The sequence below is a fragment of the Chlamydomonas reinhardtii genome, chromosome 1, assembly GCF_000002595.2.
Source record: "Chlamydomonas reinhardtii strain CC-503 cw92 mt+ chromosome 1, whole genome shotgun sequence".
Classification (NCBI taxonomy): Eukaryota; Viridiplantae; Chlorophyta; class Chlorophyceae; order Chlamydomonadales; family Chlamydomonadaceae; genus Chlamydomonas; species Chlamydomonas reinhardtii.
The window spans coordinates 3,266,434-3,287,680 of record NC_057004.1 but is presented as its reverse complement, the minus strand read 5'-3'; the positions used below and the strand labels follow the sequence as shown (position 1 = coordinate 3,287,680).

General features: G+C 63.0%; 4 protein-coding genes across 4 annotated transcripts; 3 read left to right on the top strand and 1 right to left on the bottom strand.

Annotated features, from left to right (window-relative positions):
* The first annotated feature begins 3,654 nt into the window (after nucleotides 1-3,654).
* Nucleotides 3,655-6,275, top strand: CHLRE_01g020751v5 (uncharacterized protein). The gene is made up of 2 exons (XM_043058466.1): nucleotides 3,655-4,985; nucleotides 5,531-6,275. Exon 1 carries the CDS (start codon nucleotides 4,345-4,347, stop codon nucleotides 4,690-4,692), a length of 348 nt encoding a protein of 115 aa, XP_042928380.1. The 5' UTR covers nucleotides 3,655-4,344; the 3' UTR covers nucleotides 4,693-4,985; nucleotides 5,531-6,275.
* Nucleotides 6,276-7,114: 839 nt separating this feature from the next.
* CHLRE_01g020750v5 (uncharacterized protein) lies at nucleotides 7,115-10,214 on the bottom strand. Its single transcript, XM_001689457.2, has 6 exons — nucleotides 9,959-10,214; nucleotides 9,548-9,690; nucleotides 9,154-9,289; nucleotides 8,860-9,024; nucleotides 8,426-8,601; nucleotides 7,115-8,239 (listed from the first exon to the last, which is right to left on the bottom strand). Exons 1-6 carry the CDS (start codon nucleotides 10,074-10,076, stop codon nucleotides 8,198-8,200), a joined length of 780 nt encoding a protein of 259 aa, XP_001689509.1. The 5' UTR covers nucleotides 10,077-10,214; the 3' UTR covers nucleotides 7,115-8,197.
* Nucleotides 10,215-10,694: 480 nt separating this feature from the next.
* Nucleotides 10,695-12,363, top strand: CHLRE_01g020701v5 (uncharacterized protein). Its single transcript, XM_043058465.1, has 3 exons — nucleotides 10,695-10,891; nucleotides 10,956-11,042; nucleotides 11,122-12,363. The coding sequence occupies exons 1-3, from the start codon at nucleotides 10,730-10,732 to the stop codon at nucleotides 11,749-11,751; spliced, it is 879 nt and encodes a 292-aa protein (XP_042928379.1). The 5' UTR covers nucleotides 10,695-10,729; the 3' UTR covers nucleotides 11,752-12,363.
* An 811-nt stretch (nucleotides 12,364-13,174) lies between these two features.
* On the top strand, nucleotides 13,175-19,481 carry CHLRE_01g020650v5 (uncharacterized protein). Its single transcript, XM_043058464.1, has 9 exons — nucleotides 13,175-13,447; nucleotides 13,582-13,738; nucleotides 13,938-14,924; nucleotides 15,249-15,343; nucleotides 15,499-16,566; nucleotides 16,843-17,039; nucleotides 17,254-17,826; nucleotides 18,023-18,446; nucleotides 18,650-19,481. The coding sequence occupies exons 1-9, from the start codon at nucleotides 13,393-13,395 to the stop codon at nucleotides 18,853-18,855; spliced, it is 3,762 nt and encodes a 1,253-aa protein (XP_042928378.1). The 5' UTR covers nucleotides 13,175-13,392; the 3' UTR covers nucleotides 18,856-19,481.
* The last annotated feature ends 1,766 nt before the right edge of the window (nucleotides 19,482-21,247 follow it).

The following is a 21,247-nucleotide window of genomic DNA, read 5'->3' as shown; positions in this document are numbered from 1 at the left end:
CCAGGCCCCGGCCCGATTTCTTTGCATAGACCTATAAGGAGTACCCCATAGAAGACCCCTGGCGCGCCGGGCGACTAGTTTACTGGCCTTTGACGAAACTTGACCATGTGAACAGCATTACCGCATTTCCGGCCTCGATGCAGCGCCCGGTGCGCCAGGTGACCATCTAGAAGTGTTACGAAGTAGATGGAGCGAAGCGGACAAGGCGGTCGCTGTTGGCTGCTCTGGGCGCTGGAGGGCTCTGCTCTGACGGTAGGGTCGCCGGCACCGCCCTTAGTCTTGTTCCGATGAATGATATGGGCTATCCTTTGCTCCTATATTTAGCCTAGCGCATCGGGCATATCATCTGAGGCGTCGCTGGCTTTGGTTGCTTCACATTTTAACGCTCTGCTGCTTCTTATACCTGTATCAAGCCTTTCCGCTATTACCTATACCATATCAACGAGGTGGTCACGGACGAAATCTGCAAAGCGTTGCCCGCGCGTCCAGGATTTTAGCTCGCAGTTTGAAGCGGGGGTCCGGGTGCAGAGGGGCCAGCTTTTGGTACCCGCTACCAGCACCACATGCATCAACACCAGGGATCATGGCACCTGCAGCGCACTGCAGTTAACCAATGCAGTTTCGAACTCGGGGCGCCATGCAACATTCCTTGCACGTCATAAATTGTTTGCCTTGGCTCGTTCCGCTATTTCTAGTATACTCAGGATGCCGATTGACTGGATGGAGGGCCGAGCGCACCTACGGCACGCCAGCCAAGCCCACTCCGCCGTCCGCTCTGGTCTACGTACGCATTCGTTCCCACCACACTCGTCAATGTCAGCTCGCAGCATCGGGATGCACTGGCCCCGGGCAAACGCATGCATACAGCCGTGCCCACATTGTGTTTCGTTATCATATGAGCATATGGTCAACATAGGGCTAGTTCCCTGTGGTTAACAACGCCCGGTCTGGTGGTGGCGTGCCGATTGCATGTCATCGACCCACATTCCTAACCATTACTTGCTGTTATCTGAGGTGTATGAATTGGGTTCTCTGTTGTGCATGCAGGCGTTCGCTGCAATGGGCGTCGAGAAGGGCTGGTGCGTTCTGTGCGGCACGTACGTCAAGTCGAAGGACCTTTCGCCACCCTTTCCACGGGCGGCATGCGCCCCGACTACTGCAATGGAACCGGCGATTGCTGTTCTTACGTGCGGGCGTTCTTAATTGCAGTAGTAACCTAGTGCAAATGACGTACGATATGGTCTGAGGAGTGGTATGCCACGTTCGAGGTGGGTTAAGGGTATGCCACGTTCGAGGTGGGGGAGGCGCTGGAGGGGATGGAGAGGGCAAGCAATGCAGATGCATGGGAAGTGTGTTAGAGCTATATGTGTATGTACGGTATGCGTGGATGCATGCAAAGGGCGCATGGAGCATTTCATCCACCTGCAACGAGTGAAAAGGGCGAGGAGCATGGAGTGGCAGGGGTGCCTAGGTGCGCGTGGGTGCGCTAGCAAGGGACCTGGTTTGGCACATGTGTTTGGGTGCTCAGTTTAGCAAGCCTGCACTGTGAATCCATCATGTAACCAGCAAGCTCCAGGCGCATCAGCCGGGTGGGCGGGGATGGCTTAGTGCCGGTCGCGGGGAGTACGAGGGGCAAAGTGCCCAGCGGCTTAACACAGCCTGCACAGGGGGGCGCGAAGTTGGCGACGTCCGGCAAGGCCGTCCTGGGCCGGCCCCACTTGTTTTATGCGCCCAAATTGATTGTTACATGTCGAGTATCAGAGCAGTGTCGGCGGCTGCTATTGCGCAGTCTTGCTTTTGAACTCCGGCTCGAAATTGCACCTCGCTGGTCGCATGGAAGCCCCTCCCTGCTTGTAGTAGGCCCCCAAAGTCCTGGAACAAAGCTGCTTCAGAACTCCAATGTAAGACAGGTCCATAGGTTGCTATCGCGCAGCTCTCCCTGGCTCCAAGCCGAGGTTCCAGTTTGCGTCGGCAAGCATGTTTTCGACCACCGTCATATAGTCGCCCGGCGCGCCAGGGGTCTTCTATGGGGTACTCCTTATAGGTCTATGCAAAGAAATCGGGCCGGGGCCTGGTCGCAACTGGGAATTGGGGGCGGTTGCCGACCGTTACCGATCACATGGGCCGAGTTGGCCACCCCGCACCCCTGACGCAAGTACTGGTTATGTTTCAAAGTGTTTGGGGTTGACTTCACGTAGCATCCGGTTTCACTTCCAACGTACGGCATGAGCCTTTTCCACTTTTCCGTCCATGGCAATCCCGCCAGCGATTCTGTGACTCACCGACACGAAAGCCTGCGCTCGCCTTGGCGTCCACGCGCACACCAGCTGCTGTCCTTTTCATACAGTTTGCGCCACCCTCGTGATCCTTTAGGTTTATGCAACCCGCGCCCGCTGGCCAAGGCTGAATCCGCATAGTCCTCCAAGGACAACCGGCTTGCGCCTGTGCGCGCACACATTGTGCATATTACTGGTGAGAGCGAGGTTGCCGCCTCTTCTTCTTCTCCTTTTGGTCTTCGCCAGCTTGAGCCGCTTCCTGCACCGCCTGCCCTCCCCCCCCTTTGCCGTTTGAGTCCGCCACGCCTTACTGCCGCTCGCCCATTTCCTGTGTGTGCTTCCCCCTGCGCGCGTGGCTCTGGCGTGGCTTGCATTGCTGAGCGATTAGGTGAGTTCGCGGGGTCCCGGTTTCGCGCCGCAGCAGCTAAGCTAGCCACCTCGACGCATGCACTCAGCTTCTTTACCAACGAGCCTTACTTATCACCACTACTACTCCAGACTACTTGCTTTCAATAGGAACTTAGTTTTTAGCGTTAGCCGCCACGGAAACTCGGGGGAGCCAGCAGCCTGCCGCTGGCGAAACAACGGTATGGAATGCGTCGCGTGTGCCCGCTGTACCTCTGGACGTCGGCACTTCACTTCATATTTGATACACAACATCCCATGGATGGCTATCCCCCCCCTGCCCCTCCCATCTGCTGCAGCTGCACGCGGTGATGGCGCGCCCCAGCGCGCGCTGGTGCACAACGTGGATGACAGTGGGGAGCACAGCGACGTGGTCTGCACAGCTCAAACCGAGCCCATGGCAGGTGCGCCGGGGAGGGGAGGGGGGTGTGCAGGGTGGCGGACGCACGTCTACTGCCAAGTATGGGTACCTCACATATCTAACCTGCAACTCAGCCCCTGGCCACTCATCTTTGCGGAAGTTTATTTTGTGTCGATGGGGAGGGGGGGGGGTGTTGGGGGGAGGGGCACTCCCTCCCCCCGCACGGGATGCAAGTGTCGCATGGTAGTGTAGGCACCAGCACATAAGGACGGGCGGTGTTCCCACGCCAAGGGTAGGGGGTTTCGGGGGGGGGGGGGGCGGGGGCGCTCGCCCCCCCATACAGGAGGGTGCTGGCACGCGAACGGACGGGCGGCGAAGCGGCCAGGCGCGCGCGTCAGTCACGTTCGTGCGGGGCGAGTAGACAATGGCAAGCACAACAGCTATATATCATAGAGGGCATCCAATTGTAGTATGACGAATGCCAAACCGCAAAGATTGAGCGATTAAGGAGTCTGTCTCACTTCTGTCAGTCAACCAGTCAGCAGGGAGCACTGTGCGCACATAATATGTTCTACAAATAGATACTTATTCAAAACATCCCATGATCTCAGTGATGCCCAGAGAGTCGCGTCCGCGGGCAAGCTTGCTGGTGGTGCATTTGGCTCGCTCGCTGCGCTTCAGGGGAACCGTCCGCGCGTAGAGAATACAAATCACTCCGATCTATTCAAAATATACTATGCATCGCGCATAGGCCCCTTGGGGAGGTTGCACAATGGGGGGCCAACTGGTCCCGCGCTTCGCATCCCTTCAGCCGATCTTGGCGCTTGCAAAAAAGTAAAGGTGCTGGGTGAGCTGGCTATTCTTCAACATAAGAGTCAACGCGTTTCGTTCACCCACCCCACAAAGTGCATCTGCTTTGACCAGCGTTTTCTCACAGCAAACGCTCTTAATAATTAATGGCGCGCCGCTGGGTGGGGCGTCAGGGCGCAAATAGTCAGTTACACTTGGTCGCAGCCTTGAAAGCGGGCTGGGGCACACGCCAGACCCCAAAAACACGCCAGGAGGCACACTTTGGAACAGCATGTGTAGATGAGTAGCTAAACCCTGGCGTTGCTTAGGTCAGCTGTAGTGCATCAGTACTGCTCTGGCTGCGGCGCGACACTCAGTCGGCGACATCATCGTCGCCGTCCTGCCGAGCGGTCCCCGCTCTGGCAATCTTTGCCGACCATCATGATCTCACACCGTGGAGCCTTCGCGACCTAGCGTGGGTGGCGCGCCTGCTCGCCGGTCGACCTCGTCCTCATGGCTTCGCGATGCTTCTGGCGGAGCGCTCGCTGCTGCCGGGCTCGCAGTGGCGTGTCGCTGAGCGGCTCTTTCGGTAACGGAGGGCCGATTGGAGCTGCTGGCGACTCTTGCTGTGGGCTGCTGCCGCGGCCTGACGTGGCGCCGGGCTCGCCGCGCGTGAACCGGGGCACGCTGCGGCGGGAGCCAGGACCGGCGTCTTCCGGGCGGCGGCGGCTGGAGCTGTGGGCGCATCTACACAGTGGAGAGACCTGCTTGGCGAATGCAGTCTGGCGAAGGCAGTCCAGCGAAGGCTGGCTGGCGCAGGCCGACTATGCGAAGGCTGGCTGGCGCTGTCTGCTGTGCTAGGGTGTTGCGAGGCTGTGTGGACTTGGTTGGGCGGTGGGCGTGCCTGCACCGCCTGTGCTAGGTTGCGGGCGCTGTGGCTTGTGCTGTCTGGTGGGTCGGACCGGCTGATCCTCGTGGTTCAGCGAACTTGCACGGCCCTGGGCCGTCTACAGGATGCAGCTTCGGGCTGCACCCAACAGTGTGAGGGCCCTGCCCTGTTGGTGCTGGTGTTTTGGGGTAGGAGTTGCACTTTGCAAAGTGGCAGTCAGTCTGACGCCGACCCGCGGCTTAGGTGAGCAGCGCTAGCGTTTGCGGTGAGCCTTGCTCGGGGTTCCTCCCCTCCTTTAGTGAGGCGAGGAGCGTGGGGGTCATTCGAGGTTCCCTCCTCGAGTGTGCGTACGTGTCTCGTGCGTTTATGGAGCCCTGGCTTGCCCGTGGCTGTCATCCCACATGTAACCTCTATTCGCTAAACCCCCCTCCCCCAAATTCGCTAACCACAACTCCGCTTGGTTGCGTTAGGGCGCCTCGGCGCCCTGACCCTCCTTGTCGGTAGTAGTTCCTGGCCGGCCTTCGTGGCCGCGCCAATCCCCTGTGGCGCCTCCATGGCGTCCCTGGCGTTGCTTAGGTCAGCTGTAGTGCGTCAGTACTGCTCTGGCTGCGGCGCGACACTCAGTCGGCGACATCATCGTCGCCGTCCTGCCGAGCGGTCCCCGCTCTGGCAATCTTTGCCGACCATCATGATCTCACACCGTGGAGCCTTCGCGACCTAGCGTGGGTGGCGCGCCTGCTCGCCGGTCGACCTCGTCCTCATGGCTTCGCGATGCTTCTGGCGGGGCGCTTGCTGCTGCCGGGCTCGCAGTGGCGTGTCGCTGAGCGGCTCTTTCGGTAACGGAGGGCCGATTGGAGCTGCTGGCGACTCTTGCTGTGGGCTGCTGCCGCGGCCTGACGTGGCGCCGGGCTCGCTGCGCGTGAACCGGGGCACGCTGCGGCGGGAGCCAGGACCGGCGTCTTCCGGGCGGCGGCGGCTGGAGCTGTGGGCGCATCTACACAGTGGAGAGACCTGCTTGGCGAATGCAGTCTGGCGAAGGCAGTCCAGCGAAGGCTGGCTGGCGCAGGCCGACTAAGCGAAGGCTGGCTGGCGCTGTCTGCTGTGCTAGGGTGTTGCGAGGCTGTGTGGACTTGGTTGGGCGGTGGGCGTGCCTGCACCGCCTGCGCTAGGTTGCGGGCGCTGTAACTTGTGCTGTCTGGTGGGTCGGACCGGCTGATCCTCGTGGTTCAGCGAACTTGCACGGCCCTAGGCCGTCTACAGGATGCAGCTTCGGGCTGCACCCAACAGTGTGAGGGCCCTGCCCTGTTGGTGCTGGTGTTTTGGGGTAGGAGTTGCACTTTGCAAAGTGGCAGTCAGTCTGACGCCGACCCGCGGCTTAGGTGAGCAGCGCTAGCGTTTGCGGTGAGCCTTGCTCGGGGTTCCTACCCTCCTTTAGTGAGGCGAGGAGCATGGGGGTCATTCGAGGTTCCCTCCTCGAGTGTGCGTACGTGTCTCGTGCGTTTATGGAGCCCTGGCTTGCCCGTGGCTGTCATCCCACATGTAACCTCTATTCGCTAACCGCCCTGGCTAGTCCACGGCTGTCGTCCCACACGTAACCTCTATCAGCTAACCGCCCGCCCGTGGGCTATGTACGCGGGTGGTCTTGCGCCACGATGCCGGAGTTGGGTGCCAGAGTCACATCAAGGTCGCAAGATCGAAACCCATCAGGAACGGTTCGGCTCCGTTACCTGTGTAGGCACTGAACATACTTGTGCCGAACTTCCCCGCACGAGCGCCATCTCGGCCTTCCTAGGTCGCTGCTCTACGGGTGAGGACGCTGGTGCGGCGGGTTCTGATGGTTTCCCCGCGAGAGCTATCCTGCTTTCTAGAAGCCGGTCTGCGAGCCAGTTGGCGCTGATGCGCCGGGGCAGGAGGAGGCCCCTGATTAGGGAATGTGCGTCACCCAGCGCCGATCTGCGAGCCCGTGTTTCGAGGCGTTACCGTGGCCTAGTATGGCCGATGGTTGCAGACAGCCCCCCTCCCCCAAATTCGCTAACCGCCCGCCCGTGGGCTTTGTACGCGGGTGGTCTTGCGCCACGATGCCGGAGTTGGGTGCCGGAGTCACATCAAGGTCGTAAGATCGAAACCCATCAGGAACGGTTCGGCTCCGTTACCTGTGTAGGCACTGAACATACTTGTGCCGAACTTCCCCGAACGAGCGCCATCTCGGCCTTCCTAGGTCGCTGCTCTACGGGTGCGGACGCTGGTGCGGCGGGTTCTGATGGTTTCCCCGCGAGAGCTATCCTGCTTTCTAGAAGCCGGTCTGCGAGCCAGTTGGCGCTGATGCGCCGGGGCAGGAGGAGGCCCCTGATTAGGGAATGCGCGTCACCCAGCGCCGATCTGCGAGCCCGTGTTTCGAGGCGTTACCGTGGCCCAGTATGGCCGATGGTTGCAGACAACCCCCCTCCCCCACATACCTAACCACGTCAGACCGCTTCAGCGCCCATGTAGCGCCAGCGCACAACAAACACGGCACATCATCTGGCGCTGGAAGTCTGGCCGACGTCACCTATCCTCTCATCCTCGTTATGTGCATTTTCACAGGCTGAAGCATCCATGATCACATGCACTTCACCTGACGCTTTGCACTCACTCGCTACGTATTCCCTAATTCCCGGTTCTTAGATTTATCTAGCCCTTATGCGCCAAGCAGTCCTAGTACTTGATTGCCCTGCTACCCCACACACCAAGTACTGCCAGCCGTCGCAGTAGCCATAGCCCAGCAGTCGAGGCACGTAGCTGCAAAATATTATCAACAGAACCTGCAAGTGCGCATATCCATGTCATGAGTACACATGTGGCTTGTGTCCATGGAACCTGCCAGAAACAAAAATATTCAGGCACATGGATCGGCACATGTGCACCTGAAACTCACAATCCTGCTGATTCACACACACACACACACACACACACACACACACACACACATACACACACGCACATATACTCCTACACACACACACATACACCTGCTGACATGCAGCACATATATATGTTGGCAATGCAGACAAGGCTCTTCATTTCCCAAAAAAATATCACTCCATATCGCACACATGTATACACACACATCGGTTCGGTATTCTTTTGTCAAGCACACACATACGGAGGGATGTCCGCACAGCAGCTACTAAACATGAACAAAACATGAAACAACAATGAAACACACACCTTGACATCCGCCTTGACCTAGGCCGAGCCATAAAACTTGACTTACAGACCAACAACAGCACATGAGCACGTATGAATAAGCTCCAACGCACGTCCCCTCAGCCGCCCCTGCTGCTATGACCATGTTGACCGGCAACGCCTCAAAACGGCCCCTACAGCCGCCACGTCGCTGTGGAGGCAAAATCTCGCTGCCTGCTGCTTAGTGCTGGACAATGCGGACAACAGGTGCCCAGCATCGCCACGGCCGTACATGCCGCCGAGCCTCACACCTCACGCAGAGATGTTGTTGTCATTGTTGTCGTTCATCGCGTTCTGCATGGATGCAATGGAGGCACACACCGCGTCCGTGTCGAGGTACCCAGGCGTGAGACAGGACACAAGCCCATGCACTATTTCTTGGTGCAGCTTGCTTCAAGCAACTGGCGAACCGTCTTTGCACCCACAGCCAGGATCAAAGGCTTGATGAGGCCCACAATGCTTCACAAAAAGCTTACTCACCATTTTAATGACTTTGACCAGCACTCCCATGTTGTCTGCAACGCACACCAGCGCAGCCACCATGGGCTCGCTGTGCGCCGCCTTGAGCAGAGTCAGCCCAATCGCGGGGTGGAACGTGTGCACATTGTTGCTGGAGTCCAGCATGATGGCCTCCAGGTTCTTGGCCATATTTTCCACTGTCAAGTGAACGGCCAATAACGGAGTTGGAGTGCAAGCGGGGCATGGTTGCGACCGCTAGCTACAAGCGTGCTCTGAATATGCTGCTGTCGAAACATGCCATGAGAACCCCACCAGCCCCCCGACTGCCTAGGATTCCTGGAATGAACTCATCCACTCCACCTTCCATCCCTCGAGAGGATGCATCAAGAACTGCTAATGGCTGCCCGCCCGTGCTTGCTGTAGGTTTCACCAGCGGCCTCTACCAACATACGCACCGATCCGCTCCTCGTCCATGCCGGCGCGCACCCAGGTGGGCACGTTCCGCTGCAGGCACTTCACCAGCTCCGGGCGCTTGCGGAGCCCCGCCTTGATGACCTTCAGGCGGTTCACCTTCCCCACAGAGCCGAACAGCTCGTGCTCCCACTGCTTCACCACGTACTCTGCAGAAGTGGCAGTGTCGGACACGAGCACCCTTACAGCTGCACTCTGCTTGTCCAGCAGTAAGAAAGCAACCCACGGGACTACTGGGACCCAACAAGCATTCATTGCCATCGCGATGATCGACCCACCCAGGAACGTGCGGGCGTTCACGACGCCTGCAGCGTGGAGCGCGCGCGTGAGCTCCACCTTGATCTTGTACAGCTCCTCAGTTTTTGTCGCCAGCTGGTCGGACTTGGCCGCCAGTTGGTCGGACTTGGCCGCCAGCTGGTTGGGCACGGCGGCGACGTAAGGGGCGTGTCAGCGAATTAGTTACCTTGGGCCTGACATATAGATGGCAGCAACGACGTGTTGATGTATGTGAGTAGCCCACAAAGCCCACACTTGGTGTGAGAGCTGGGGACAGCTGCCAAATCATCAATACTTCAGTAGGGATGCTGCCCGTGGATGCTGCCTGGGTGGGTGCCCCAACCTTCTCAGTGGCCTACCCTTCACACATGCCAGCTACCGGATAGGGCGACTCACCTGCTCCTTGATATCCCAAAAAGCAATGAAAACACGCTTGGCCAAGCCTGCCGGAAGCTCCCAAATAAGCTCGGCGATCGCCTCGCCGGCTGGGCCTGCAGCGAGTGTCTCGACGGCGCGAACGCGACTGCACCATCCAAGGCCTATCAGATGCAGTACAAGCAATGTCAAATCACAAGGGAAGTCGCATAAGTATTGGGGCGGTCTCAGGAGCTTGAGGAAACGCGAAGTTCGCGATAGGGTTTGGCAAGCGCGTGTTGCGGCATAGCGAGCAAGCAACCCAACCCCAGTTAACAGCATACACGGGGTCTGCTACCCACGCACAGCCGCAGCAAAGCGCTGGTCAATCTACAACTCTACATTACGCCACAGTTATGCGATGTCGCGGCATTTTCAATCCATTTATCTCACCTTGCCCAGATATCCATGCCTCGTTCTGCCTTGCCAGCAGCAGGTCAGAGCGGCGAACGAGGGGTTGCCGTGAAGCGCGTGGAAGGCCCGCGCGAGACAGAGCACTGCAGGAGAGCATAATTTATGGGCCGTCTCCGTGTCGTGAGACACGGCTCGCCACCCAGAGAAGAAGCCCTTAAATGCGGGCAAATGGACAGGTGGTGAGGCAAGACTTGCAACTACGCGACGCAGTACTGGCTATGTTTCAAAGTGTTTGGGGTTGACTTCACGTAGCATCGCCAACGTACTGCAACGGCATGAGCCTTTTCCGTCCATGGGCGGAGCGTCCGCCCATGGACGGAAAAGGCTGTGTGTCTGTGTGTTTCATCGGGGAGATAACGGTGACGGCCGCCTGTGGCGGCAAGACAGCGCGCCAGGGAACTGAACTTTGGTCGTTTGATGCTATCCCAATGTGCAGGATCTACGCCGGAGGTTCAGTACGACCGCCACCGCAGCCAGCAGCATCACCATCACCAGCAGCAGCAGATGCATCTGAAGCAGCAGCAAGAGGGCACCCGTGCCCGCCGCAAGGGATCCGTATGGCTCCGTCGACACTGCTGCCCACGCTGCAGCAGTTGTGGCACCAGCTGCTGGGCTGCCGCGCAGCAGCGGTGGCGGCGGTGGTAGCGGTGGCGGCACGCGTGGCATGTACAACAAGTGCAACCGCTGCCTGCCGGGTGACCGCAATGCGGGGCATGTCGTACCCGCAACTGAAGCGGTACTGGTACAGGCATGCCACTGGAGGGGAGCCAGCCAACCGCCAACCGCGAGCAGCAGCAGGTGGCACCGCCGCCAGTAGTCGCCCTGCAGGGGCAGCAGTCCATCGGAGCGGTACAGCTGGCACAGCTGCTGGCGCCCGCCATTGCACAAGCCGTGCAGGAGGCTGTGCAGCGAGCGATGCGGCACCCCCTGCGCTCGCTTGCTGCTGACGGCGGGTTGCTGGCTGCTCTGTCCGCAGGTTTGGCGCGAAGCCGCCAAGGCGGACGCGCTCGGCATTGACGACCCGGCAGACCAGAAGCAGCTGGATGCAATGGAGGACGCCAATGTCAAGAAGACGATGGAGCTGCAGCTGTTGGAGCTGCTGGACGTGCCCAAGGCGACGTGGCAAACTTGGGCGTCGATAGGCGATTGTTGGATCATATGGCGCCGGCGGCTATGGCGCCACGCCGAGCAGCAGCAGCTACGCCTCGCCATACAGCGCAGGCGGTTACGGTGGCGCGTCATCGTACGGCAGCACGCCGGCGGCTGGCGGCAGCTCGTACGGGACGCCCAGCTCGTACGGCGCTGCTGGCGGCGCAATGAGCCCCACTGGCGCCGCGGGCGGCGGCTACGGCGCCAGCAGCTACGGCGGCGCGGGTGGGTACGGCAGTGCGGCGGGTAATGGGTACAGCAGCTTTGGGCAAAACAGTGCCTACGGCGGGGCCTCGGGAGGCGGCTACGGCGGCGCGGCCAGCAGCGGCTACGGCAGCTACGGGCAAGGCAGTGCCTACGGCGCATCGGCAGGGGCTGGGTACGGGCAGCAGCAACAGCAGCAGTCAGGGTACGGGCAGCAGAGTGCGTACGGGCAGCAGAGTGGGTACGGGCAGCAGGGGGCGGCAGGGGGCGGCTACGGGCAGGGTGGCGGCGGCGGCGGCGGCGGCTACGGCGGCGCTCCCAGCCCCAAGGCCGAGTTTGTTCCGCACAAGGGCGCGTTCTGCGGCAAGATCGTGATGCAGCCGCCCGGCGGCAAGACCTCCATCAACCTGTTTGGGTAATGGGTGCTCACGGCTGCCGCGCAGCAGCTTGGCGGTGCTGTGCCTAGCAGCTTTGGAAGCAGGCGCAGCCAGCCACGCCGCGTTACCGACAAAGTGACGGGTTTGGTACATTTCTTTTGCATGAATGTTGGAAAGGTTGGGTGGGCGTGCGTGAGCACACCGCAAGTCAGGCGCTGCGCATTTCAGCACATGCCCGGGCGGATGGTGGCAGGCTTGACTGCTCTCGCAGTGTTGCATTGATTTGCAGGTAGTGCTTGTTTGGCAGGTTTAGCAGGTTTGTACGCTGTCAAGGCGAAGTTCGTTTTGCTGTAGGGCTTGCGCTTAATGGTTCAGGATGTCCGGTATGTCCTCTTGAATGATTCCTTGGATGCCGTGTGCAGCTCTGGGGCTTAAGTGAAGCTCCAGTTGGTGGCAGTCCTGACTTACTTGGTGACACGCCTGAACACCTGCGACATGCATGAATTTGCGAGGGTGGCAGCACGCGCGAGGACGCGGCATTTTGGTTGTTGCTCAACGCCGTCGGGGCTCTGGCCACCCCGCCGGCGGCGGGTTGGTACGCGTCATGCAACGAAGGGATTGCGAGTCTGTACAGGTGTGTAAGCTACACGTTCAGGGTCCCCTGTACACGTTTGCCTGGATGGTGCCATGCGTCCTTGCGCTACGGCGACGGGGTAAGCCGGGCGGAGCTGTGGCCTGTGGGGATGCGGCAAACGGTGCTGGCCAGGACAAGAGCACTGCTGCAGTGCAGCTACAAACGGCCCTCAAGGGGGCTGTTTCCCACCATTCCCTAGGCACGAAGACTACGCAGGGGTTGGGTGGGAATCTGGGAACTGGAAAGGGCACGGAAGGGCCGAAGGCCGAAGGGGTGTTCAGAGAATCCAGCTGCCCGCACGCACGTATGCCTGGTTCTGCAGGGTTCGCCGACAGGGACCCGGCGCCACTGTGCCAGACGGGGTGACACGGGGGTCTGTTACATCGCTGACCGCCCCCCGTCCGCACGCACACACTCTACACGTGTCAATGATGAGGGCGCACTGGCGCAGAAGGTGCGCTAGGCCCAGACGTGGATAGGCCATAGCCTGCCATAACCGCGTCTTGCATTCGCATTCACTCGCAAGCACTTCGTTAACCGCGGCACGTGGGTTCAGGGAATGCCACCGGACCCCTTACGCTGGGCGGGCCGACACCCGCCGCATTGCTCATTCTCAAACAAGCATGCTAAGGGGCGCGCTGCACCTCTGTGTCCTTGGAAAGCCACCTTGAACGTGGCCCCCATCCTGGCGCGGGAGGAGGGCGGCTATGAAGGGCCGTTGGGTTCGTGGCCGCAATCGCATGGCCCTACAAGTATGCGGCAACCGAGCGTTCATAAATAGTCAAAAGGTGCATAGCCAAGCTGACAAACGCGTTTCACTCACTTCCGTGCGGAAACGATCCCGCAAGGCATGCACATTTCCCACAGCTCGGTCTAGCTTAGAAAGGAACAAGAAACATGTGGAGACGTCAAAAGTTTTGACACTGTTACCGCATTCGGTCAGAAACCTCGCTGCGCGTTGCGCCTGTTTTCCGCAAATGCCTGGAGACCAGAGCGCCGCTGCATCGCCGGGCCGGCAGTATGGGCGCCCAGGGAGTCGAGGGACAAGCATGATGGCTTCTGTCTATGGGGTTCCTGGGCCAAACAGCAGGCCCAACAGCCGAGGTGGGCCCAGTTCCGTCGCATACTGAATGTATGTTGGTGTCGTTACAAGGGGAAATCGTCCATCGAGGAGAAAGCGAAGCGCCGCGGGAAACCGTTTCGCCAATCTCAGGCATGTATCGCATGTACCCGTGCAGGCGCTGCAAACGGGCGAGTAGGCGCTAACACGCAATGTGAATCGCACGGAGATGATGAAGGCCGCGACAATGCACCACGGAGCACACGGACCAGCCAAACGTCCCTCGCCAACAGCAGCCGCGGCGACGCCCCTCCACGCACCAGCAAGGACGGCAGGTGCGGTGGCAACCCTTTGTCCCGCAATACGCACTGGGTGAAGCGCGCTTGCTAGCAGGCAGTAACAGTGGGAAGCCTTGGGCGGCGTAGGGAGGAGTGGTGATTCGCCCTATCCTGCCTTTCCTCCCGACGCCGGAACCTTGCTGTGACCCCAGTACCCCAGTCGTTCCTGGACACCGCAATTTCGCCAACCCCACAGGCCCGCCTCTCGCCCCGCTGGACCCGCGGCCGCATCGCCCTACCTGCAGCCGCCCGTGGGGCGGCCCTCCCCCGGGCCGCACCCGCGCCCCTCCAGCCGGCAGCAGCCCGCCCACACCTCGCCGCCGCAGCAACAGTACGGACACGCAGCGGGCCCGCAACAGCACCACGTCAGCAGTAGTGGCAGCAGCAACAACAGCGGAGGGGCCGGTGGCAGTGGCACAGGCACAGCCGCAGGTACAGGTACAGGGTCCGGGGTCCGCGGGGGCGGCGGCGGCTGCGTCCCTTTGGGTCGGACCAGCAGCGGCTCGGAGCGGACATCCACCTCGGGCGTTGCAGCCGCCCCGGCTTCGACGTCGGCGACGGCGTCGGTGTCAACCTCAGTGAGCGGCGGCACGCGATTGTTTCAGACGTACGGGATGCAGCCGCCGGCGCCGCCCATCCGTACGGGCGGGGGCCAACACGGCGGCGGGGGCGGCGGCGGAGGAGCGGGCGGCTTAGGGTCGGGCTCGGGAGGCGCTGCGTCCGCGGCGGCCGCGCAGGGGCAGCAGCAGGCGGGGCCGCGGGCGACGACGGCGCTTTCGGGCCCGCGCTCGGCGCAGCGCAGCCGGGCGGTGGAGGCCGAGGCGGCGACGGCGGCGGCCTTGGCACCGGGCCCCTCTCGGAGCTCCAGCGGAGCGGCGCCTCCACCAGGGTCGGCGAACGGGTCGCGCGGTGCCGCTCACCAACAGCAACAGCAACAGGGTGCGGCGCCGGTGGCTTCGGCCAGCGGCCTCCTCGCTGCCCAGCCATACTCCCAGCCGCAGTCGCAGCAGCCTGCCACGCCAGGGCGCTCGCCCAAGCAGAGCGCAACAGGCGCGCTGCCGGCAGGGGCGCAGGCGGCAGTGCAGGCACAAACGACACACCACCATCACCAGCAACAGCATCAGCAACAGCAGCAAGGTTTCCATGCACTGCACGCGGCGATCGACATCACCGCCAGCTTCGGGTGAGGCGTCTAGTCCTGACAGCCTGTGATATGCGGGGCTCGAGCGGCATACACGGTACCGGCAGTGGGTGTAGGCGGCCCCCAAGACTTTGTGTGGATGGGACGGCGCGCCGTGGGACGGCGCTGTCGCCCCAGGAGGGATCGTATGTGCCTTATGCTATGTTGGGACTGTCCCCTCTGTAACGACCGCATTCTTATGCTAGCATTTATCGACCGGGAATGACATCCAGACGCGGCAGGCCAATGCCACGGCCATCCCCAGTTGCACACGACTGTTCCGAATTCTCGGCTTTCCTCCTCTGGCCCGCTCATGTCCTGCTGTAGCTACGACGACATCCCAGAGGAGGAGGACGAGGGCTTTGCCTCGCCACCACTGCACGGCTCCGCCGCCGTCGCCGCCGCAGCCAACCCCTACAGCGGTGCGTAGCTTCTGACCTACCGTACTGTGTCGATGTGGCGCCGGGACGCACACACAATCATCTACCGTATAACCTTACGCATACCGTATCATGCACATGTTGTAACGTCGCAAAACATGTCATACTTGAAAGATGCGAACTCTTGCCGCTCACAGGCCTCACGCTGGACCAGTATATGTCCCGCATGATCACCACGCCCGCCTCCGCCGCCGCCACCAGCGGCCTCGGCGTCAGCGCCGACGTTGCCCTGGGCGGCGGCGGCGGCGGTGGCGGCGGCGGCGGCACCATCGACGACAGCGCCACCGGTGACGGGCTGGAGAGCGAGCCGTACTCGCCGGGCCACGGCAGCAACCTCACGGATGTGGAGGAGGACTCCATGATGGGCGGGGTGCAGTCGCCGAGGGGCTCGGCAGCGGCGCCGCCGCCAGGTGGCGGCGGCGGTGGCGGCGCAGGGTTGAACGGGTGGGCAAGCGGCGGCGGCGCGGCGTTCAGCGGGCGGCCAAGCAGCCGCGCCGGGCAACCGCTGCAGTCGTCGACGGCGGTTGCAGCCGCGGCGGCGGCGGCGGCGGCGGACGGGCGGCGGCAGCTGCCGACCAGCTCCAGCGGCCGTCTGGCGGCCAACCCTAGCGGCGGCTCCGGCGGGCCGCCCTTGCTGCCCTCCACGTCATCGGGCTCGGGGGCAGCAGCGGGGGCCGCGCTGTCGCCGTCGGCGGCCACACGGGGCATGCCGCGCATCGGCAGCGCCACGCGCGGCAGTGCTGCAGCTGCCGCCGCCTCCTCCCAGGCAGGGCCAGGCTCGGCCACCGGCGGCCCTCGCAGCAGCGGTGCCGGCGCCAGCGGCCGCAACAACACGGCGGGGCAGCTCTCCCCAGTGGTCGGCGGCGGCGGCGGCGGCGGCGGCCGCGGCTCGGCGGCGTCAGGCGCCGGCGGCGGCGCCTCGGGCCCCGCCGGCAGCGGCCGCGTGGCGACGGCCTCAGTGGTGGGGGCCGGCATGTCGGACGCCGCGTTTGAGAGCCTGTTTGCGGGCGGGGGCGGCGCCTCTGGGGCCGGTGTTGCGATGCGGCTTGGGGAGGTGAGCGGGCTGGCAGACATGAGCAGCAGTGAAGACGGCGAGTCCGAGCGCGGCGGCGGCGGCGGCAGCGACGGAGAGGCGGACTCCCCTGGACTGAGCCCCTCAGTGGCCATGCACGCGTCGGGGCACGCGCGGCGCATGTCGTCTCGAGGTACGAGGCCGGGTGTTGACTTGTGCAACGTTGAAGGAGGAAGTGGGGCATGAACCGGGAGGGGCCGGGGCCTAGCGGCCGTGCGCTTGCGGCGGGTAGCACCGAGCACACGGCTTCTGCCGCCGTGTGGGCAACCGTGCTCCTCCGGTTCCCTCACCCCTCCCTGTCCCGACCCCCCCCCCCGGTAACGCTTCATGTTCCGCAAGATGGTCTACCGTCTACCACTTCCTTAACTAATCATGAATGTAACCCCCCCCCCCCGCGCCTCCTGCGCAGCCTCCGCCATGGCCTTCTCCAACAGCCTAGACCTGCGGCCCGCCACCGCCGCGCCCGTCAGCTCGCCCTCCATGACGGGGGGTATGGGCGGCCTGGGCCGGGGCGGCGACATGGGGCTGGGCGGCGGGCTGGGCGGCCGCGGCATGAGTATGGGCATGGACATGCACGGCGGCGGCCACCACGCCATCATCAAGCAGGTGCGCCGCTGGGCCGTACGTGGGCCGTGTGGGCTGTGTGTCTATAGGCTGTGTGTATGGGCCGTAGGCGGGCTGTGTGGGCTGTGTGGGCTGTGTGTCTACGGGCTGGCTGGGTGGCACGTCATGAGCCGCCGGGAAGTACTTTCAACTTGAAGCTTCACTCCCGCGCCCGTCCTTCCCACACGGCTCTCCGCCTTCTCGTTCCACCCCGCAGGTTGACCTGGGCGGGCTATCGGCCTCGCTGTTCACGCCCAACCCCAACACCACCCGCGATGGCGGCTCGCCCGCCTCCTCCTCCGTCGCCGCCGGCGGCCACAACGCCGGCAGCGACCCCTACGTCTTCAGCAACCCCTCCTCCCCCGACATGGCCAACGTCGCGGCCAGCAGGTCGGAGCGGCGCGCCGCCGCCGTCGCGGCGGCGGCGGCAGTGGCAGCGGCGGCGACGGCAGGCGGCGGCGGCGGCGGCGGCGGCCTACCCAAGGCGCTGTCGTCGCCGCGCTCGCCCATGGCATCGATACCGCCGCCCTGGGGCGTGAGCGCGCGAGAGGGCGCCTTCGGCGGTGGCACAGCTGGCGACGGTGGCGGCGGCGCCGGCAATCTGCAGGCGCTGGCGGCGCGGCCGCTCAGCAGCAGGGGCAGACCCGCGGTGGCGGCCGCCGCCGCGGCGGCTGGGTCGCCGGCTGGCGGTGGCGGCGGCGGCGGCGGCGACGGCACCGCGGGTGCGGCAGGCGCGGGGCGGCCGGGCAGCAGCAGCAAATGGGCCGCCAAGCCGCAGCCCCAAGCCAAGGTAAGGATTGCGGTAGGCGCCTGCCGCGCGCGACGGCCTTTTCCACTGCAGTGCCACCTCCGCCTGCCTCTACGCCAGCCCTGCTTCCATGTTCCCATAATCAACCCCTCCCCCCCTTCCTGCACCATCGCCGCCTCCTGCCTAGTCATGCCTGGAACCCCTCTTCCTCCATCCCTGCCTCCCTGCCCTCCTGCAGGCCGCCTCCTCGGGCGCGCTGGACGGCGGCGCGGTGGCGGACCTGCCTCTGGAGGCCCGGCTGCTGGCGGCGGAGGCGCAGGGCGTGGCGCGGCCGCCCACCCGCCAGGTGCAGTCGGCGCGGCCGCCGGGGCTGCGCGGCGAGATGGAGCTGGACCCCTCGGTGTGGGCCGCCAACATCGCCATGCAGCTGCAGCGGCCGCCCAGCCGCCAGAAGCCGCCGCCCGAGGCGCTGCACCTGTGGGCGCCGGAGCAGCGCGGCATGGGCATGGGCGGCGGGCTGGGCGGCAGCGTGGGCATGGGCGGAATGCCGGGCATGGGCGGCATGGGCGGCGGGCGGTCCAAGGGCATGCGGCCGCAGAGCGCCGCGCCCACCACCTACCGCAGCAGCCGGCCCACGTCCGGGCCCAGCGTCAAGGCGCAGGGTGAGTGGGATAATGGGTAAGCGGCAGGCGCATATGCGGGGCAACACCCAGGGGTGCAACCAACCCATGTCATGGAAATGCAGGGAGGCGACAAGATGCGACACCGCCTGGACTGACTGCTCTTACAGTTTCGCACGTCTAGCCATGTGCTGTATGCCCAAATCCACTTCACGCTCACTCCTGCTTCGCATCGCAACCCACAGGCCCGCTGGGTGACGACATGGCTGGCTCGGCGCGGCCGCCCTCCCGCCAGAAGCCGCCGCCGCTGTCCACGCTGTTGGAGCACGACGACTTCCCGCCGCCGCCGCCGCCTGGGTCGCGGCGGGAGAGGCAGCGGCCGGGCGCCGACACGCTGGACGTGGTGGTGTCGTGCACCGAGTCAGAGGACGACTCAGACCTGGAAGTCTGAGGGAGGGAACGACGGAGAGGGTTGGCGCGCTGGGTGGTTTCATGGTGTAGTGGACATGCCAGAATCGTGTTTGCGTGGCTGTGGCTGTAGCATGCACACAGGAGTGGCGTGCCTGTTTTCGTGGCATATGGAAAGCTTGTAGTGTGATCAGCTATCAGCACATGCAGTCGGAGGCTGGTGCTGCCTTGCGCGGCATAACTCAGCATGTATGGTGCCCAGGGGATGCCGTGCAGTAGTCGACACGGGCGGGGCGATGCATGTGTTGGTATACCTCGAGGGGCAAGCCCTGAAATGGGTGTAGGGCTCCGCGTGCGTGGCTGCAGGGTCTGCGATGGGACAGTGTTAAGACAAAGGCAGGTTGGTGAAGTCTCGTAGGGTGCAGCTGATTCCCAGATACCAGTCGACGGCAAACAACTGCGTGACTGTAGGGTGTGGGTAGGCCGCCCTGGACTTCTGCGGAATGGAAGCCGCGAAGGTCTCTATAAGGGCTGTCGCGGTAGTTGATGAGTATTGAGCAGGCGATCGTGCCTGGCGAATCGGAACCGGTGTACCGGGCACAGACATTGGCCAGGATGGGGTGTAGTGGCGAACAGCGAGGATTAGTTCAACTGTAAACGACATGACAGCGGTACTCCACGTCCACTGGATGACGTCCATGCGCTTCCCGCTCTTTAGTCTCTACTCTCCACGCACCATCACGGGCGTCTCACCTGGCCGTGTACTCGAGTCGACTTCGCATGGTAGAATATGGGATGTGGTTGAGTCGTGAGCGGCTTTGGAGGCATATGGCTGCATTCCCCGGCCAGTGGGCCACATGCTCCAGCTAAGCGTGTCCTTCGTGCTGCATTGCCACGCACACGGTGAGGCACACCAGGGGTGCGGTCACTGCTTGCAACTGTGCCTCCGCTCCACGGGACCACCCGCGGCCACACGTGACACTGGGTGCCCCAACGACTCGCTCTACGCTGGCCCCAGCGCACGAACATGGATGTGGCGAGCAAGCCCGCCAGGTCCATTCGCCGCGTTGCACGCCAACGCGTGGCGCCAACTGGACGCGCCCCGAACCTCTACTGCATACTGTACAATGAATGGGATGTCTGCCCGCACCGCCTGTGCTAATCGCACTGGAGTCACAAAACTGCAGCTCGCCACGGCGTCTCCCAGACGGGCTGCTGCGCACACCGTCATGTACGACTTTTGCAACCTGCCCCTTACCATGTCCCATCGTACTGTGCGCAATGTCAGAAGCGTAGTTCCCCACACGATAGCAGCACAACTGTCAAAGTGTCCGGTAAACCTTCGTAGTGGCTACATGCACCTCACCTACGATGCAAATGCGTTTGGAGTGCGAAGACGCGCCTTTGTCCTGTCTCGCGCACACTCCAGTCAGCCCAGTCGGAACGCCGACACAACAGGCCAACCCACATGTCCAAAGTTCATGCCCTCCTGTGATCCGCCATTTACCAAGCGCACCAAACAAGCCCTAAGCGCCTCCGGCCGCGTTATGGGCCTCAGGCCGTGTGGGCAGCTGGCTCCTCACGACGACGAGGGCGGGTACAGCCGGATGATCTTGGTCTTGGTCAACTTGGAACGGCATTGCGGGCACTGCATCGAGCAACAACAGTGCAACAGCAGACCCTTAGTATCAAAGTTCAGATACAGACTGCTCAAGACGGCGACGAGTACCAATGGAACCTGACGTACGCACGGATTGCACGAAGGCCGGCCCGCTGCGTATCTTGTCACGGAGGCGCATATCCCCACAGGGCCCTGCACAGCGGTGCTTACGTTCGCGCTCTTCTTGACCCACTCCGAGATGCACTTGTAGCAGAACATGTGTCTGCGATACGCCGTACGGACAGAATCCATGTGAGATTGCAGCGGCAAGGGCGCACGTAGGCCTTGTGCACGCGCGTGCCGGCAGCACATGCCGCCTGCACAGCAGCTTCTCCATACTTGCCGCACCCCTGATACCGTATACTTGCCCAGACCAGACCCCCCATCCCCTCAACCGCCTGATCCCGCTGCCCGCCCCGGAGCCCCCCTGTCAGCAAGGGACCCCTGACCGCGCCATCCTTGCTTGCACCCACCCGCAGGTGGTGGTGGCGAGGTCGGCCTCCATGCGCTCCAGGCAGATGATGCACTTGTAGCCCTTGGGGCTGGGCGGCGCGGCCGGCGCCGCCGCCGCCGCAGCCGCGGCTGCGAGTGCTGCCGCGCCTGGACCCGCTGCCGCTGCCAGCTGGAACGCCGCGAGCGCGGCCGCTGGCCCGGTGGCAGGCGGCGCGGCGGCGCCGGCCGCCCCCGCGCCTAGAGCTCCGGGCCGCGGCGCAAGGCGTGGCCGCTTCACTGACTTGGTGAGTGTGATTACCACATCGTCGTCCTCGCGGTCCTC

Bases quoted from the DNA above. Each gene is read 5' to 3' on its own strand.
- CHLRE_01g020751v5 (XM_043058466.1), top strand. From the start codon at position 4,345: ATGGCTTCGCGATGCTTCTGGCGGAGCGCTCGCTGCTGCCGGGCTCGC.
- CHLRE_01g020750v5 (XM_001689457.2), bottom strand. From the start codon at position 10,076: ATGCTCTCCTGCAGTGCTCTGTCTCGCGCGGGCCTTCCACGCGCTTCA. The intron at 9,025-9,153 runs GTGGGTCGATCA...CCACTTCTGCAG, and splicing joins GAACGCCCGCACGTTCCTGG to AGTACGTGGTGAAGCAGTGG. The intron at 8,240-8,425 runs GTGAGTAAGCTT...GCATCCATGCAG, and splicing joins TGGTCAAAGTCATTAAAATG to AACGCGATGAACGACAACAA.
- CHLRE_01g020701v5 (XM_043058465.1), top strand. From the start codon at position 10,730: ATGCCACTGGAGGGGAGCCAGCCAACCGCCAACCGCGAGCAGCAGCAG. The intron at 10,892-10,955 runs GCGATGCGGCAC...CTCTGTCCGCAG, and splicing joins TGCAGGAGGCTGTGCAGCGA to GTTTGGCGCGAAGCCGCCAA. The intron at 11,043-11,121 runs GTCAAGAAGACG...GGGCGTCGATAG, and splicing joins ATGCAATGGAGGACGCCAAT to GCGATTGTTGGATCATATGG.
- CHLRE_01g020650v5 (XM_043058464.1), top strand. From the start codon at position 13,393: ATGATGGCTTCTGTCTATGGGGTTCCTGGGCCAAACAGCAGGCCCAAC. The intron at 17,040-17,253 runs GTGCGCCGCTGG...TCCACCCCGCAG, and splicing joins ACCACGCCATCATCAAGCAG to GTTGACCTGGGCGGGCTATC. The intron at 18,447-18,649 runs GTGAGTGGGATA...CGCAACCCACAG, and splicing joins GCCCAGCGTCAAGGCGCAGG to GCCCGCTGGGTGACGACATG.